Source organism: Martes martes (genome assembly GCF_963455335.1).
Source record: "Martes martes genome assembly, chromosome: 6".
In the NCBI taxonomy this organism is placed as follows: domain Eukaryota; kingdom Metazoa; phylum Chordata; class Mammalia; order Carnivora; family Mustelidae; genus Martes; species Martes martes.
In genome coordinates, this window is record NC_137893.1 from 88,109,996 (window position 1) to 88,123,978 (window position 13,983).

Below are 13,983 nucleotides of genomic sequence, written 5' to 3' on the forward strand. Positions count from 1 at the left end.
GCCCGGTCTGGTGTCCACTGGACTTGACTTTGGTTAAATGTATGCTCGAGGGGTGTCTGGGTGGCTCAGAGGGTTAAGCCTCTGCCTTCGGCTCAGGTCATGATCTCAGAGTCCTGGGATCGAGCCCTGCCATCGGGCTCTCTGCTCAGCAGGGAGCCTGCTTCTCCCTCTCTGCCTGCCTCTCTGCCTACTTGTGATCTCTGTCTGTCAAATAAATTAATAAAATCTTTAAAAAAAAATGTATGCTCAAAATAAGGAAAAAGTGCTGGAAATGTATGAGCCGAGATTGCATCAAAAGGCAAACTACAGTTAGGGAGTTTATACTCTTCTTTACTTTTTAGAGCACAGAACTCCTCCGTAAAATGCATACGTCTTGAGTCACATTTATCACACTCTATCTCTCTATGTTTTCAAAATGCCGTCTCATCTCACAGAAACTTTGAGGGAGTCTGCAGAAAAACACAGATAAAGCTGGATGAGAGCAAATATAAATCAGAGAGCCAAAAACATAAGATCTATGCATTTTATTGTCTGTAAATGACATCTAAAACACACCTCAATTTAAAAAAGCAAAAACAGAAGAACCAAACAAAAAAGCCAGGGGCAAAGGAAAATAAAGAGAACAGGCGGCAGGTCCTGCAGTTGGAGTTAACTGAGCTTCCTGCCAGCCAAAGCTACAAGGGAAATGTGACCGTCTCCTGATTCCTGTTGCAGAGGCATCAGATCTGAAACTAATTTCTCTGAGGTACCTGCAGTGAGGGACAGTATCCTTGAGGACAGCTCTGAGGTAAAGTACGTTAAAGTGTTTCCTCAGATCATTCCTGCCTGTATATATCAATGTTAGCCCAAGTGAACATTTCTGCAGCCGGAGTCAGGTAAGCAGGTGATGTAAGTCCAATGAGCAGCTTGGATCCTCAAATGAAAAAAGGACAAAGAGCTCAGGAAGCCGTGAACCCTTAGGCAAGGGGGGCACGGAACGGACTACCCAGTGTGACTAAGCCAGCGAAACTCACTAGTGGCTCTGGCACCTGCCGTAACCCAATGCAACTGACAAATAACTCCGTTACCGGGGGTGCTCTCCAAAATAACCACCAAGGGCCCTCCTCCTGGGCACATCCATTGAGCTCCATGTAGCAGAGGCCCCTGACTAGGCCCCCACATCCATTTTCTCCTTCATCTTTTAGTCATGGAAGCCCCAGGGTTTTAACTGGACACATGGTCACCCAAGTAAGAGGCTCTATGTCCCAGCGCCCCTTTCAAGCAAAGCGTGGCCACACTGATTTGAGGGACTCCAGGTCATATCCTTTAAAAAGAAAGTGCTTTGCTCTCTCTTTCCCCAGTGTATTGTAGACACGGAACTGATGAGTCTGCTTTGACCTCGTGGGCAAGGTCAACACCCCAAAGTTGGCTGAACAAGACATAAGGAACCCGAGGTCCTGGTGACCGTGTACAGTTAAATCTGCCCCAGACCATCTGATTACATCTGTACTATTAGAAGAGAGAAGAAGAACCTTCTACCAGGAGCCATTGTACTTTAGGTTCTCTTTGTTACAATAGCTTGGCTTACGGCTTAACCTCATTCACAACAGAACAGAAACATGCCAGAGGGAGACTCCAAAGGACTCCGGCAGTATCCTAGAAAAGTCAACTCACAGTTTACTTCAGCAAACAGGTCAGGAAATGACAGCCATCACGCCAAGTTATGCCTTCTACTCCTTCTCCAGGAGAGGCCCAACTGCATCGCTGGAGTAGACGAAGAGGCCTTTATTACAGCCCAGCACAGCCCAGCCCAGTCCATCCACTGTGGACCTAGGCCAAATCTGCAACAGCTGGAGACTGCTTTCCCACCAACACTGGGCAGGGACAGCCCTGTCCTACCTTTTCCCTAAAGCAGGAAAGCTTCACACTTCTCCACTCTTCGTAATTACCATTCTTGAGAACAGGCCAAGTCCAATAAGGCGTAGGGTGAAGCAGCTGCTGGAGGGCTATGTGTGAGGGTCAGGGGAAGGGAGTCCAGATCCCCAGAACAAAAGTCACAGCCGAGAGGAGGGAGAGAAGCCTCCATGTCTGCCCTGGGTTTCTGGGGTCCAGGGGTCTCAGGGTGCAGCCCCTGCTCTTCCTGCACCGACCCCCTGGTGACAGAGCTCAGCTAGGCAGCCACCAGTCACTAACGAATCCCAGCCACCGGCACCTGCTGCTGCTTGCGGATCTTATTGAAGAGTTCCATGTACTGGATCATGGTATCTGCTGGGCCATAGACAGCATCGTGTCTGTTCCCAAACACTGCGGGAGCCGCTGGTGTGTGGCTGCCTAGAAAACTCTGTAGGAACTCGAGCAGCAGGCTCCAGCAGTCGCTAGCTACCACACAGGGGCCATACTCCACCTGGGGACCAAAAGAACAGAGAACAAGGGTGAGTGCAGACAAGGACGAGGTCTTCTGCTTCTCTTGCACCTCTTGCCCCCTGCTCCCATCTTCTCCAACCCCAAGCCAAAGACACACACCTTCTAACAGTATTGCTCCACAGGAAAATACTCAAGCCACACACCAGGAATTCCACATTCCCTTTAGGGATCTCTGACATTTTCATCTTGGGAATTATCAACGCACAGCCCCAACCCACAAGACCCAGAGACAGATACAGGCCCCTTCTGATGACCTCACTGTACAGTCCCTGCTATGGTGCATGAAGATCCAAAGAGAGCTCAGGAAAATTCTGACAGAAAATGAAGAACAAGAGAATGTAAAAGTATGTATGTATCTGTGTGTGTCCACAGGGAGCAAAGCAGACACACATACTCGTAAGTCTCTTTAAGACCAAACATTACCCCACAACAGACCCACCTGACCCTAAGAAGTAATTTCCCCACCAATGTGGCAGGGGCCAAAGGAGATACATCTTACACTTTCTCAAACCTTTCTCCTAGTTTTTCACTGGAAAGATGGCAGGGAAAATAATTAGTAACCATAAGGAAAAACACGTAAAGAAAGAACTGGGATGTATTTGTACTATAAAGCTGGAAATACGAAGGACAGGCAGACAGTGGGTTCCCAGTGGGTCTCAGCAAATGCGAGGTGTATCACAAGCCAAAAGGCATCAAGAAATCTTGGTCACAGGGGTCCCTGGAGTTTCAGAGCAGTAATTACCGCTAAGGCCCTTTTCTCTACCTGGAATGCTTTGTGAGTCTCATCTATCCCCGTATCTCTACATTTTAAGTCCCTCTTTACATGCTACTCCTGAAGAAAGCATCCCAACCCTCAAAGTCAGCAGTGTTCTCACTGGCCTGAATTCCCAGAGCAATCTGTGCCGGGGGAATGTCTTACAGACTAACTTCAAAAACACTTTGTTTCAGCTTCGCTCGTTTACTATCACACGTTTTCAAAAGGCAGGCCCCTGTAGCTCACCTATTTTCTTTCTTTCTTTTTTTTTTTTTTTTAAATCTCACACAGTGCTGGGCATGTGGTAGACTGAGGAATTTCACTGGTCCTAAGGCCAGCTATTGCCACATTCTTTGTGGTTTCCAATATACACCTCAGAGATGAAGTCTCCCCACACACACACCTCTTTCTACCATGAAAGAAAGTCGACAGCATGTCAAAAGGAAAGGCTCATCTTGCTACACAATCTTTGTGACCTATCTTAAGTTGTACTATGGAAAAGTATGTAGACACATGATTTAGGGCCCACCTCCCAAAAGTTACCTGCACAAAAAGTTGCCCTGGTCAGCTCCAGTCCTTGTGATGGGTGACTGGTCACTTGACTATTCCTTCCCTTCTCCAGCAAGCCAGCCTTCCTAAGCTTTCTATCTGCTCTGACCCTAGCGTCCCATTCCCATCATGGGCCAGAGCCTGAATGATTAAAGAAAAGGTAAAGGACACAGGGACAGAGGAGCACACAGGTCCTGGAGACAGGGATGAGGAAGGCATAAGTGCCTGTCTGCATTCAGAGGGGTGAGAAAACCTGCAGGGCCCTCTGCCGAGCGGCCCTTCAGCACACACTGCTCCTGCTTCCCCAAGGTCTTACCTCTACGGAGATGCCCCGGGCACTGGGCCCCATGGTGACTGTGCCCACCTTCACTAGGAAGTCACAGTACTGGTAACGAGTACCCCGTGTCTCAATCTTGCTGGCCTTGGCACTCTGGAAGAAGCCCTTGAGTTTCACCATGAGCACATCGAAGTTGGTGTCGGCAATAAGCCAAGGGCCATTCTCAAAGAGGGCGAAGCAGCTCAGAGGGTACTCTGAGTTGTGCATCACGTACATCAGCTTCCCAGCCTGACCTGCAGGGACAGAGAGCCTATCAGCATCAAAATCTTCATCTGTAAACCCCGGGATAGAGTCAAATATGCACAACGGGGCCAGATGGCAATCTGCCATTACCTCAGCCATCTTGGAGGGCAATGGCCAGGGGTGGGGGGCAGAATTCCCCTCACCAATACTCTTTTTCAAAGAGGCAGAGAGAAGAACGGCAGGCAAGACAGCATGTGGTAAAACCCCACTCTACAGAAAACGTGAGGAGCACAAGGGAATTTCGATAGAACTAGTAACAGTTTAGTTCTTAGATTGAGAGATGATCTCCTAGATGGATGCTTGATGTCAATTAAATAAAATCTTTAGCAAAAAAAAGATTTTATTTATTAGAGAGAGAGAGTGAAAGAGAATGCGCGTGCACGAGCAGAGGGGAACAGTACAGGGAGAAACAGACTCCTCGCTGAGCAGGGAACTGGATGCAGAACTTGATCCCAGGACCCTGGCATCAAGAGCTGAAGGCAGATCTTAACCAACTGAGCCATCCAGGTGCCCAAACCCTTGGAGTGCTTTAATGTATTAGCTGATTTGGGTGATTTCTCTGAGAAATGAGTTTTCTCACTGATTACTACTAGAGATTCTCTGCAAGAAGAAAGGAAAGCTACATATATTTGGTTAACTGAAAATGGAAAGCAGGATCCCCCTCTCATATACAACAAGAATCAATGGATAGACTACCACAATCCCAAGTATTTATTAAGACTTAACTATAAAATATTTATTAAGTATTTAACTATCTCTAATATTTTTTATTTTTTAAAAATATTTCATTTATTTATTTGTCAGAGAGAAGGGGGGAGAGAGAGAGAGAGAGAGAGAGCACACAAGCAGGCAGAGGCAGAGAGAAGCAGGTTCCCTGCTGAGCAAGGAGCCCATGTGGGACTCGATCCCAGGACCCTGGGATCATGACCTGAGCCGAAGGCAGCTGCTTAACTCACTGAGCCACCCAGACGTCCCTATCCCCAATATTTTTTGCAAGGGTTTAAGAAGCAATGCAAGTAAAGGACTTAGCACCTGGCCTCAGGACGCTGATGCTCTCATTAAAGATAGGTGAGGGGCACCTGGGTGGCTTGGTCAGTTAAACATCTGTCTAGGCTCAGGTCATGATGCCAGGGTCCTGGGATCGAGCCCAGGTGGAAGTCTGCTTCTCCCTTTCTCTCTCCCTCTGCCCCTCCCCACTGCTCTTTCTCTCTTTCTCTCTCAAATAAATAAACAAAAATCTTTAAGAAAAAAAAATAAAGACAGGTGAAAAACTTTTAAAGAGACTCTAAGACCAAAATGCTTACATGGGACAGACCAGAAGTCTTCTTGGAAGGAAGATCAGAGCAGAAAGAGATCAGAGTGTGCAAGAATCAGCAGGAAAAACTTTCATGGAGAAAACAGGACCTGGGGGCACCTGGGTGGCTCAGTGGGTTAAAGCCTCTGCCTTCGGCTCAGGTCATGATTCCAGGGTCCTGGGATCGAGTCCCGCGTCGGGCTCTCTGCTCAGCAGGGAGCCTGCTTCCTCCTCTCTCTTTCTCTCTGCCTGCCTCTTTGCCTACTTGTGATCTCTGTCAAATAAATAAATAAAATCTTTAAAAAAAAAAAAAAAAAGAAAACAGGACCTGAACTATGAAATGAGGAAAGGATAGGGTTCAGCTGCACAGAGGAGGAAAGACATCCTAGGCAGGAATGAGAGTTTAACAGTGAGAAAGAGGAGATGGGGCGGAGACAGCTCTACACAGGCCTCCACTCTGCTGCCACTTCCAAAACTCAACAGGCTCTGTGCCAACCGCCCCCCCACATCCCTCCTGACCACTTGCTGCCAATGCGTACCTTTCACCTCCTGCCAAACCCAGTGCAAAAAAAACAAAAGTACCCAAAGCTGATCTGTCATTATGTTCTTGTGCAAACTCACTGTAACTATTTAATTCATAGTCTGCAGGAGTTCTTACTGTCTTAAAAATATTTTGAAAGTCGGGACGCCTGGGTGGCTCAGTTGGTTAAGCAGCTGCCTTCGGCTCAGGTCATGATCCCAGCGTCCTGGGATCGAGTCCCACATCGGGCTCCTTGCTTGTCAGGGAGCCTGCTTCTCCCTCTGCCTCTGCCTGTGCTCGCTCACTCTCCCTCTCTCTCTCTGACAAATAAATAAATAAAATCTTTAAAAAAAAAAAAAAAAAAATATTTTGAAAGTCAACTAAGGTTTTTGTTTTTGTCTTTGTTTTTAATGAAGAAGGCACTGCCAATTGTTTACAAACAACAGTATTTTTTAAATCAAAATAAAGTATCTTTGGGGATGCCTGGGTGGCTCAGTTGGCTAAGTGTATGCTTTTTTTTTTAATCTTTTTTTTTTTGAAAGATTTTATTTATTTATTTGACAGAGATCACAAGCAGGCAAAAAGGCAGGCGGTGGTGGGAGGAGTAGGCTCCCTGCTGAGCAGAGAGCCCAGGGCTCAATCCCAGGACCCTGGGATCATGACCTGAGCTGAAGGCAGAGGCTTAAGCCAGGCACCCCTAAGAGTCTTTGGCTCAGGTTATGATCTCAGGATCCTGGGATCAAGCCCTGCATAGTCTGCTTCGCCCTCTTTCTCTCCCCCAGCTTGTGCTTTCTCTCTCTCTCTCTCAAATAAATAAATCTTTTTTAAAAAAGTATCTCTGTATCAGCACAAACTTGTGAAGCAAGCAGAACCAGTGTTACTCTCCCCCTTTTACGGACAAGGAAAATGAAGCCTATAGGGTTCTGGACCAGCAGCAGCAGCAGCAGCAGCAGCAGCGCCACCTCCTGGCACTTGTTGAAAATGTGGATTCTCTGCCCTGGCTGATAATGAGTGGAAAAGTCTGGGAGGGACCCCACAATCTGTGTTAACGAGCTCTCTCGGTAATGTTAATGCTGGCCCACGTGAGAACTTGTGATCTAAAGGCACAGAGCCAGCAAGGAGCAGAAGTGGAACTCCAATCCGGGCCTTCTGACCTCAAGTCTATTGCTCCTTCCATTCCACCCTACTGTCTGCTACCAATGTGTCCTCTCCCCAACCAGATTATAGCTCCTTAAAAAGTAAAGGTCAAATCAGGAAACAGAGCCTATGACAGGTAGTTTCATAGATACGTATGCCATCTTATATCTGTGCACAAATGTTTCATTTTCCAAATGCTTTCATAACTGTTCTCTCTTTTAATTCCTACATCCTTCCTACTAAGGCAAAACTAATGGTAACACTGTGATTTTACTGATGATGAAACTCAGCAGAGCTCTTATATATTAAACACTACATGACAACCTCAGTTCTAAGTGCTTTGCATATAGTAACTTATTTAATGACCACAACACTAGGGGATTGGTACTATGATATTTTCATTTCACAAATGACAGACCAGTCCTGGGAAGATACAGAAACAGACCATGTAGCAAATAGTTTCATCAGAGGGGATTTAATACAGGGAACAAAAATACCAGGGTTGGAAAAACCAAAAAAAAAAAAAAAAAACAAAACAAATGGTGAGGCCACTCAAATATTAGCAGCACAGGGAGCTACTGTAAGAAATAATACTGCTTAGGGGCACCTGGGTGGCTCAGTGGGTTAAGCCTCTGCCTTCAGCTCAGGTCATGATCTCAGGGTCCTGGAATCAAGCCCCACATCAGGCTCTCTGTTCGGCGGGGAGCCTGCTTCCCCCTCTCTCTCTGCCTACTTGCGTGATCTCTCTGTCAAATAAATAAATAAAACCTTAAAAAAAAGAAAGAAATAATACTGCTTATTAGGAATAAGAAATACTTTCTATTAGCAGTAGGAAGCTACTGCTTCCCTAAGTCTGGAAGGAAAAAGAAAGGATGTGTTGTCATTCGAGCCAGGCACAAGGAGCACCCAGCAGGAGCTAAAACCAAGGGATAGACACAGTCACATCCGGAGACACTGCGCAAAGCAGGAGAGGAGATCCTGTGCTCTTTCTTCGGCCCTCTAACCTTCCCCACTGCCCCTCACTGGCCAAAGGTGACTAAAAGGGGCCTGGCAAATGCTGATTGCAGGGAAAGTATGGGGAATGGATCTACAGGGGAAATAGGCTAATGACTGGCACAGAAACGGTCAAAGGTTGTGGAACTTCCATAAGTTGCATTTAGTGCGACCAGGACTTAGTTCTCTGGTTCCATGATCTAACCTCTTAATCACTGTGCTTTGGAACTGTCCTAGGTCAAATTAATGCAGAGCCAAGACTAAGAGAACCCAGGCTCTCTAATTCATATGCAAAGGTTCTCTAACACAGGAAACAACAGACGTTGGCGAGGATGTAGAGAAAGGGGAACCCTCTTACACTGTTGGTGGGAATGCAAACTGGTATAGCCACTGTGGAAAAGAGTATGGAGGTTTCTCAAGAATTTAAGAAACTGCCCTACGACCCAGCAATTGCACTACTAGGTATTTATCCAAAGGATACAAAAGTACAGATTCAAAGAGGTACATGCATCCTGATGTTTACAGCAGCATTATCAACAATAGCCAAATTATGGAAAGAGCCCAAATATCCATCAACTGATGCACGGAGAAAGAAAATGTGGGAGATGTATAGATACATATCTACTATCTACATATACATATGATCTATACATTTACTACACCTATTTATATTATAGAAATACATAATGGAATATTAATCAGCCATCAAAAAGAAAAATCTTGAGATTTGCAACAACATGGATAGAAATAGAGTGTATTATGGTAAGTGAAGTAAGTCAGAGAAAGACAAATACCATATGATTTCATTCACATGTAGAATTTAAGAAACAAAAACAGTTGAACATACAGGAGGGGGAAAAAAAGAGAGAGGGAGAAGCAAACCATAGAAGACTTTTTTTCTTTAAGATTTTATTATTTATTTGACAGAGAGACCGCGAGAGAGGGAACACAAGCAGGGGGAGTGGAAGAGGGAGAAGTAGGCTCCCTGCTGAGCAGGGAGCCCGATGTGGGGCTCAATCCCAGAACCCTGGGATCATGACCTGAGCCGAAGACAGACACTAAACAAGTGAGCCACCCAGACACCCCACCATAAAAGACTCTTAACAATAGATAACGAACAGGATCGAAGAAGGGAGGTGGGTTGGCGACTAAATGGGGTGATGAACACCCGGTGTTACAGTAAGCAACAAATCAGTAAATTCTACTCCTGAAACCAATATTATGCTGTATGTTAACTAGCTAGAATTTAAATAAAAATTTGAAGAAAAAAAAAGATGCTCTTTGCCTCCCTACCACCACCATCCACAGCCCACCTCAATATATTTAAAACAAAAGTTGATTTAAAGGTCGAGGTCATGCCAGTGAGATATCCAAGGCCACTGACTAGGTGTGGGAATCTGAAAGCCTTTCTGCATGAAGTTCTAAACACTCTAAAGCTGTGAAAGGATCATAGACTTCCGGACCTAAAAGGAGTCTCTCTCAAACTGAAGAGTGTGTAAAGATCATTAAGGGAGCTGGCTGAAGTATAATTATGAGGCCTGCAGCACCAGTCAGGTGGTAGGAGAGCCGGGACTCTGCACCTTTATTTTTTTAAGATTTTATTTGCTTATTTGAGAGAGAGCTAGAGAGTGAGAAGGGGGGAAGAGGGAGAAGGAGAGAGAGAATTCTAAGCAGATGCTGCACTCCTCGTGGCGCCTGATGCAGGACTTGATTCCTGAGATCAGGACCTGAGCCAAAATCAAGAGTTGGACGCTTAATCGACTGAGCCACACAGGCGCCCCTGGACTCTGCACCTTTAACAAGTAACCCAGATGCTTAGATGCCATTAGCCAGTGACCAAATCCCTGAGAAACACAGCTTTAAAAGTGCAAAGTGCAAAAAGACTAAAGCATCAACCCAGTCTAAGAGATGAAGGACCAAGATTTAATGAATTCAGAAACATGTGCCACATGTTCAAGAATACCACCCTTAGGGATGCCTGGGTGGCTCAGTTGGTTGAGCCGCTGCCTTTGGCTCGGGTCGTGGTCCCAGGGTCCTGGGATCGAGTCCCGCATCGAGCTCCTTGCTCGGCGAGGAGCCTGCTTCTCTCGCTGCCTCTGCCTGCCTCTCTGCCTGCTTGTGTGTACTCTCTCTCTCTCTCTCTCTGGCAAATAAATAAAATCTTTAAAAAAAAAAAAAAAAAGAATACCACCCTTAGCAAAAGAGCATAAAGATTTCAATAGAGAAAAAAAAGATTTCAATGAACATGAATGTCAATCAACTCCAAGCAAGGTTCCAGCCATCCTGCAGATCCATCTCACTGACCTTGGCTGCCAAGAGTGGAGGCAGCTGTGTGGTAGGTCTCACAATCCACACAAAATGTTCCTTGCTTCTCTGCCCCAAGCATCTCCAATTTCCGGGTGAGGAGCTCCACCGTCTGCTGGACACTCTTGCCCTCAGCCACAGGCATCTGGGACACACTGGAAGGGAGAGAACCAAATCATCAGTATCCGGAGACCTAGGTGCACTCACTGAGCCATTCATTTACGCACAGAATCACAGCTCTTCAGGGCCAGGAGTTACCCTGATCCTTTCTCTCATTTTAAAAACAAAGAAATAGAGGCTCACAGTTCCTGAGAGCTCCACTGAGAACTAGAACACAGGTCTCAGGACACTCTCATCAGTGCAGTAAACTCCCTATCACACCAATATTTCCCTAGCAGGACATGTATGCCAATGTTCAAGAGAAGGTTTTAAGGGAGCCTGGGTGGCTCAGTCGATTAAGCATTTGCCTTTGGCTCAGGTCATGATCCCAAGGTCCTGGGATAGAGTCCCACATCGGGCTCCTTGCTCAGTGGAGAGCCTGCTTCTCCCTCCCCCTCTGCCTGCCACTCTGCCTACTTGTATGCTCTCTCTGTCAAATAAATAATTAAAATCTTAAAAAATAATAAAATAAAATGATAAAAAAATAGTCTCATTAAAAAAAAAAGATAAGATTTTAAGTGGTACAGAGATTGAGCATTCCGTAACATTGGGTCATATGAGAAAGGGATGTCCTTTGTGATTCCTTCAGTTCTGACTATATCGGCTTAGTATGTCTTTACACCATTTCTCTAACACTTTGAATGTGCGCTGTCCAGAACAGTAGCCACAAGCTGCATGTGGCTATTTATACTTACACTAAAAACAAGTCAAATTAAAAAGTCAACTCCGGGAACCTGGGTGGCTCAGTGGGTTAAAGCCTCTGCTTTCGGCTCGGGTCATGATCCCAGGGTCCTGGGATCGAGTCCCGCATCCGGCTCACTGCTCAACAGGGAGCCTGCTTCCTCCTCTCTCTCTGCCTGCCTCCCTGCCTACTTGTGATCTCTGTGTCAAATAAATAAATAAAATCTTAAAAAAAAAAAAAAAGTCGGGGCGCCTGGGTGGCTCAGTGGGTTAAAGCCTCTGCCTTCAGCTCAGGTCATGATCCCAGGGTCCTGGGATCGAGCCCCGCATCGGGCTCTCTGCTCAGCGGGGAGCCTGCTTCCTCCTCTCTCTCTGCCTGCCTCTCTGCCTACTTGCGATCTCTGTCTGTCAAATAAATAAATAAAATCTTTAAAAAAAAAAAAAAAAAAAAGTCAACTCCTCAGCTACACTACCCACATTTCAAAGGCTCAATAGCCACATGTGACCGAAGGCTAGTGTATTAGACAATGGTGTCATAGAACATTTCCGTCAATGCAAAAAATTGTATTCAACAGCCCTACGATCCAAGAGAAAGCAAGCCTCAAGTTTATAATCTTTAGGAACGAGAGGCGACAGTGTGTATAAGAATAAAATCAAAACAATGAAATAAAAATGTTATTTTCAAGATTTCCTTCTATGGTAAGTGAAACTGGCTTCCCCTTTAGAGTAGTAGGTAACAATCATTATGCATCAACCATTTACCAGGCAGAGTCCAAAGGCCTTCAGACAAATGAACTCTTTGAATTCTCACAACAGCCCTATAAATGAGCTATTATTTATATCCTTGCTACAAACGAAGAAACTGAAGTACAGAGGGATTGAGTAACTCGCACAAGGTCACAGAGCTTGGTATGGTGTAGCCAAGATTCGAAGCCAGCAGGCTGGCTCCGTGTCTGTGTTCTTATCCATTATACTAGATTGTTTCCCTAGAGACATTGTTGCCTACTGAAAAGTTTTTAAGGCAAAGACATAGATTTAAAAGAAAACAAAAACTACTGCATGTGGTACCTAGCTATATAAAAACTGCATGTTACTGAATTTTGGAAGACATCGCGTTACTTTATGATCAACTACATGAAGGTATAAAAATGGAAGTCCTGCTGTTGCTAAATATTGTCACAACTCTCCATCAGAAAAGGCACTCATGAGCAATGAGATGATGTGCCTTATTGAGAAACATAAGAGAATCCCTAAACTGATGTTTTAGGGGTCAGAAGTCCCAGGAGTGTGAAAAACTTAAGGGTTCCATTCCCTCTCTTGTCTTCTACTGAAAGAACAAGGGCTTCCAGAGTTCCAAGGCTCTATGCTGCAAACTTTTCATTCCATCCCTCACACATTCCCCCTTACACAAGAAGACTTAGAAAAGGCTCATGATGTCCACTATGGAAAACAAAGGTGCAGTAACGGACAAGCCAGCAAGAACTAGAGCTACCAGAAAGAGTAGTTCCCAAGGGCTATGGCCACTGACTTCAGGATATTCTAGCCTCCAGCCCTCTCTGACTGGAAACATGCTAATACTTACCAATATTCAAAACAAAACCAAAAAAGACCTGAAATCTAGCATTTTGGAACCCATGCCCCCAGGCATTAGGCCCATACCTTTCTCTGCCACCCTACTTATATCATGTCAGTAAAAGTCCATAGAAACTAGACCAATCAGATAATTAAACATAGTAGGAAACCGATCCTAAGAGGTGACGTGCCTGAACCCTCATCTGACTCCAACAGCTTCTCTCTCCCGCCCCTTAGACTGAAGATCTTAAAACGGCCACACCAGAACCAGACACGGGCTGGTCTAACTGCATTAGGTGGCTGTAGGGAGGGGCAGGAGAAAACGGGAAAAAAAGATGGTTCCCTCGTGGCCTATCCTGCACCCCCTCTAGCCCCGCCTGCAGACTGGGTCCCAGTCCGGACATCCTATTTCCAACGCTTAAGTTCCACCTCTGGCAGCCCGATGGCCTCCTGGGAAGGAAGAAAAAGGAAGGAGTTTCACCACCGATGGGCTCCTGGGACAAAACCATTCATCTGCCGCCTTCCAGGACGAAAGGGAGCATCTTCGAGCAAACAAGCCCAGAGAATCCGCAGCCCTCACAGTGCCTCCCTCACCCACACATTCCGAAGACATCTTGCTCAGCTCGTGGAGGACCGCGGACCCTGGTCCCGAGCCTCCTCCCGGGTACACTCCAGGCTCCTTAGGGCCCTTCCCGACCCCAAACGCCGCCCCTCAAAGTCCCTTGGGGGCCTACCAAGTCACTCCCATGGTACCGGGCCAGGAGGGTGGCAGGAACAAACAGTTGAATCACAGTGGGTTCCGGCCGCCCACACTAAGCGAATCCCCCCTAACGCAAGCTTCTGCCGAGGGAGGTGCTCCGGAAATGACGTAAAAACAGAGCGTCCAGTCGACGCGCCCGCGAGGAACAGGGGCAGATCTAGGCACCTCCTCGGTGACGCCTCCAGTGACGTCACTGATCGACTCCGGGCCCCGGCCTTCCAGCTGGGGTAGTTCACGTCTGGGGACATAGGTCTTCGATCCGTGAAAGTAGAAAAAT

The 13,983-nt window shown here is 46.2% G+C and overlaps 1 protein-coding gene across 1 annotated transcript; it reads right to left on the reverse strand.

Annotated features, from left to right (window-relative positions):
• Positions 1 to 509: 509 nt before the first annotated feature.
• MED20 (mediator complex subunit 20) lies at positions 510 to 13,811 on the reverse strand. Its single transcript, XM_080805778.1, has 4 exons — positions 13,681 to 13,811; positions 10,535 to 10,689; positions 4,023 to 4,276; positions 510 to 2,383 (listed from the first exon to the last, which is right to left on the reverse strand). The coding sequence occupies exons 1-4, from the start codon at positions 13,692 to 13,694 to the stop codon at positions 2,168 to 2,170; spliced, it is 639 nt and encodes a 212-aa protein (XP_080661904.1). The 5' UTR covers positions 13,695 to 13,811; the 3' UTR covers positions 510 to 2,167.
• Between the last annotated feature and the right edge of the window lie 172 nt (positions 13,812 to 13,983).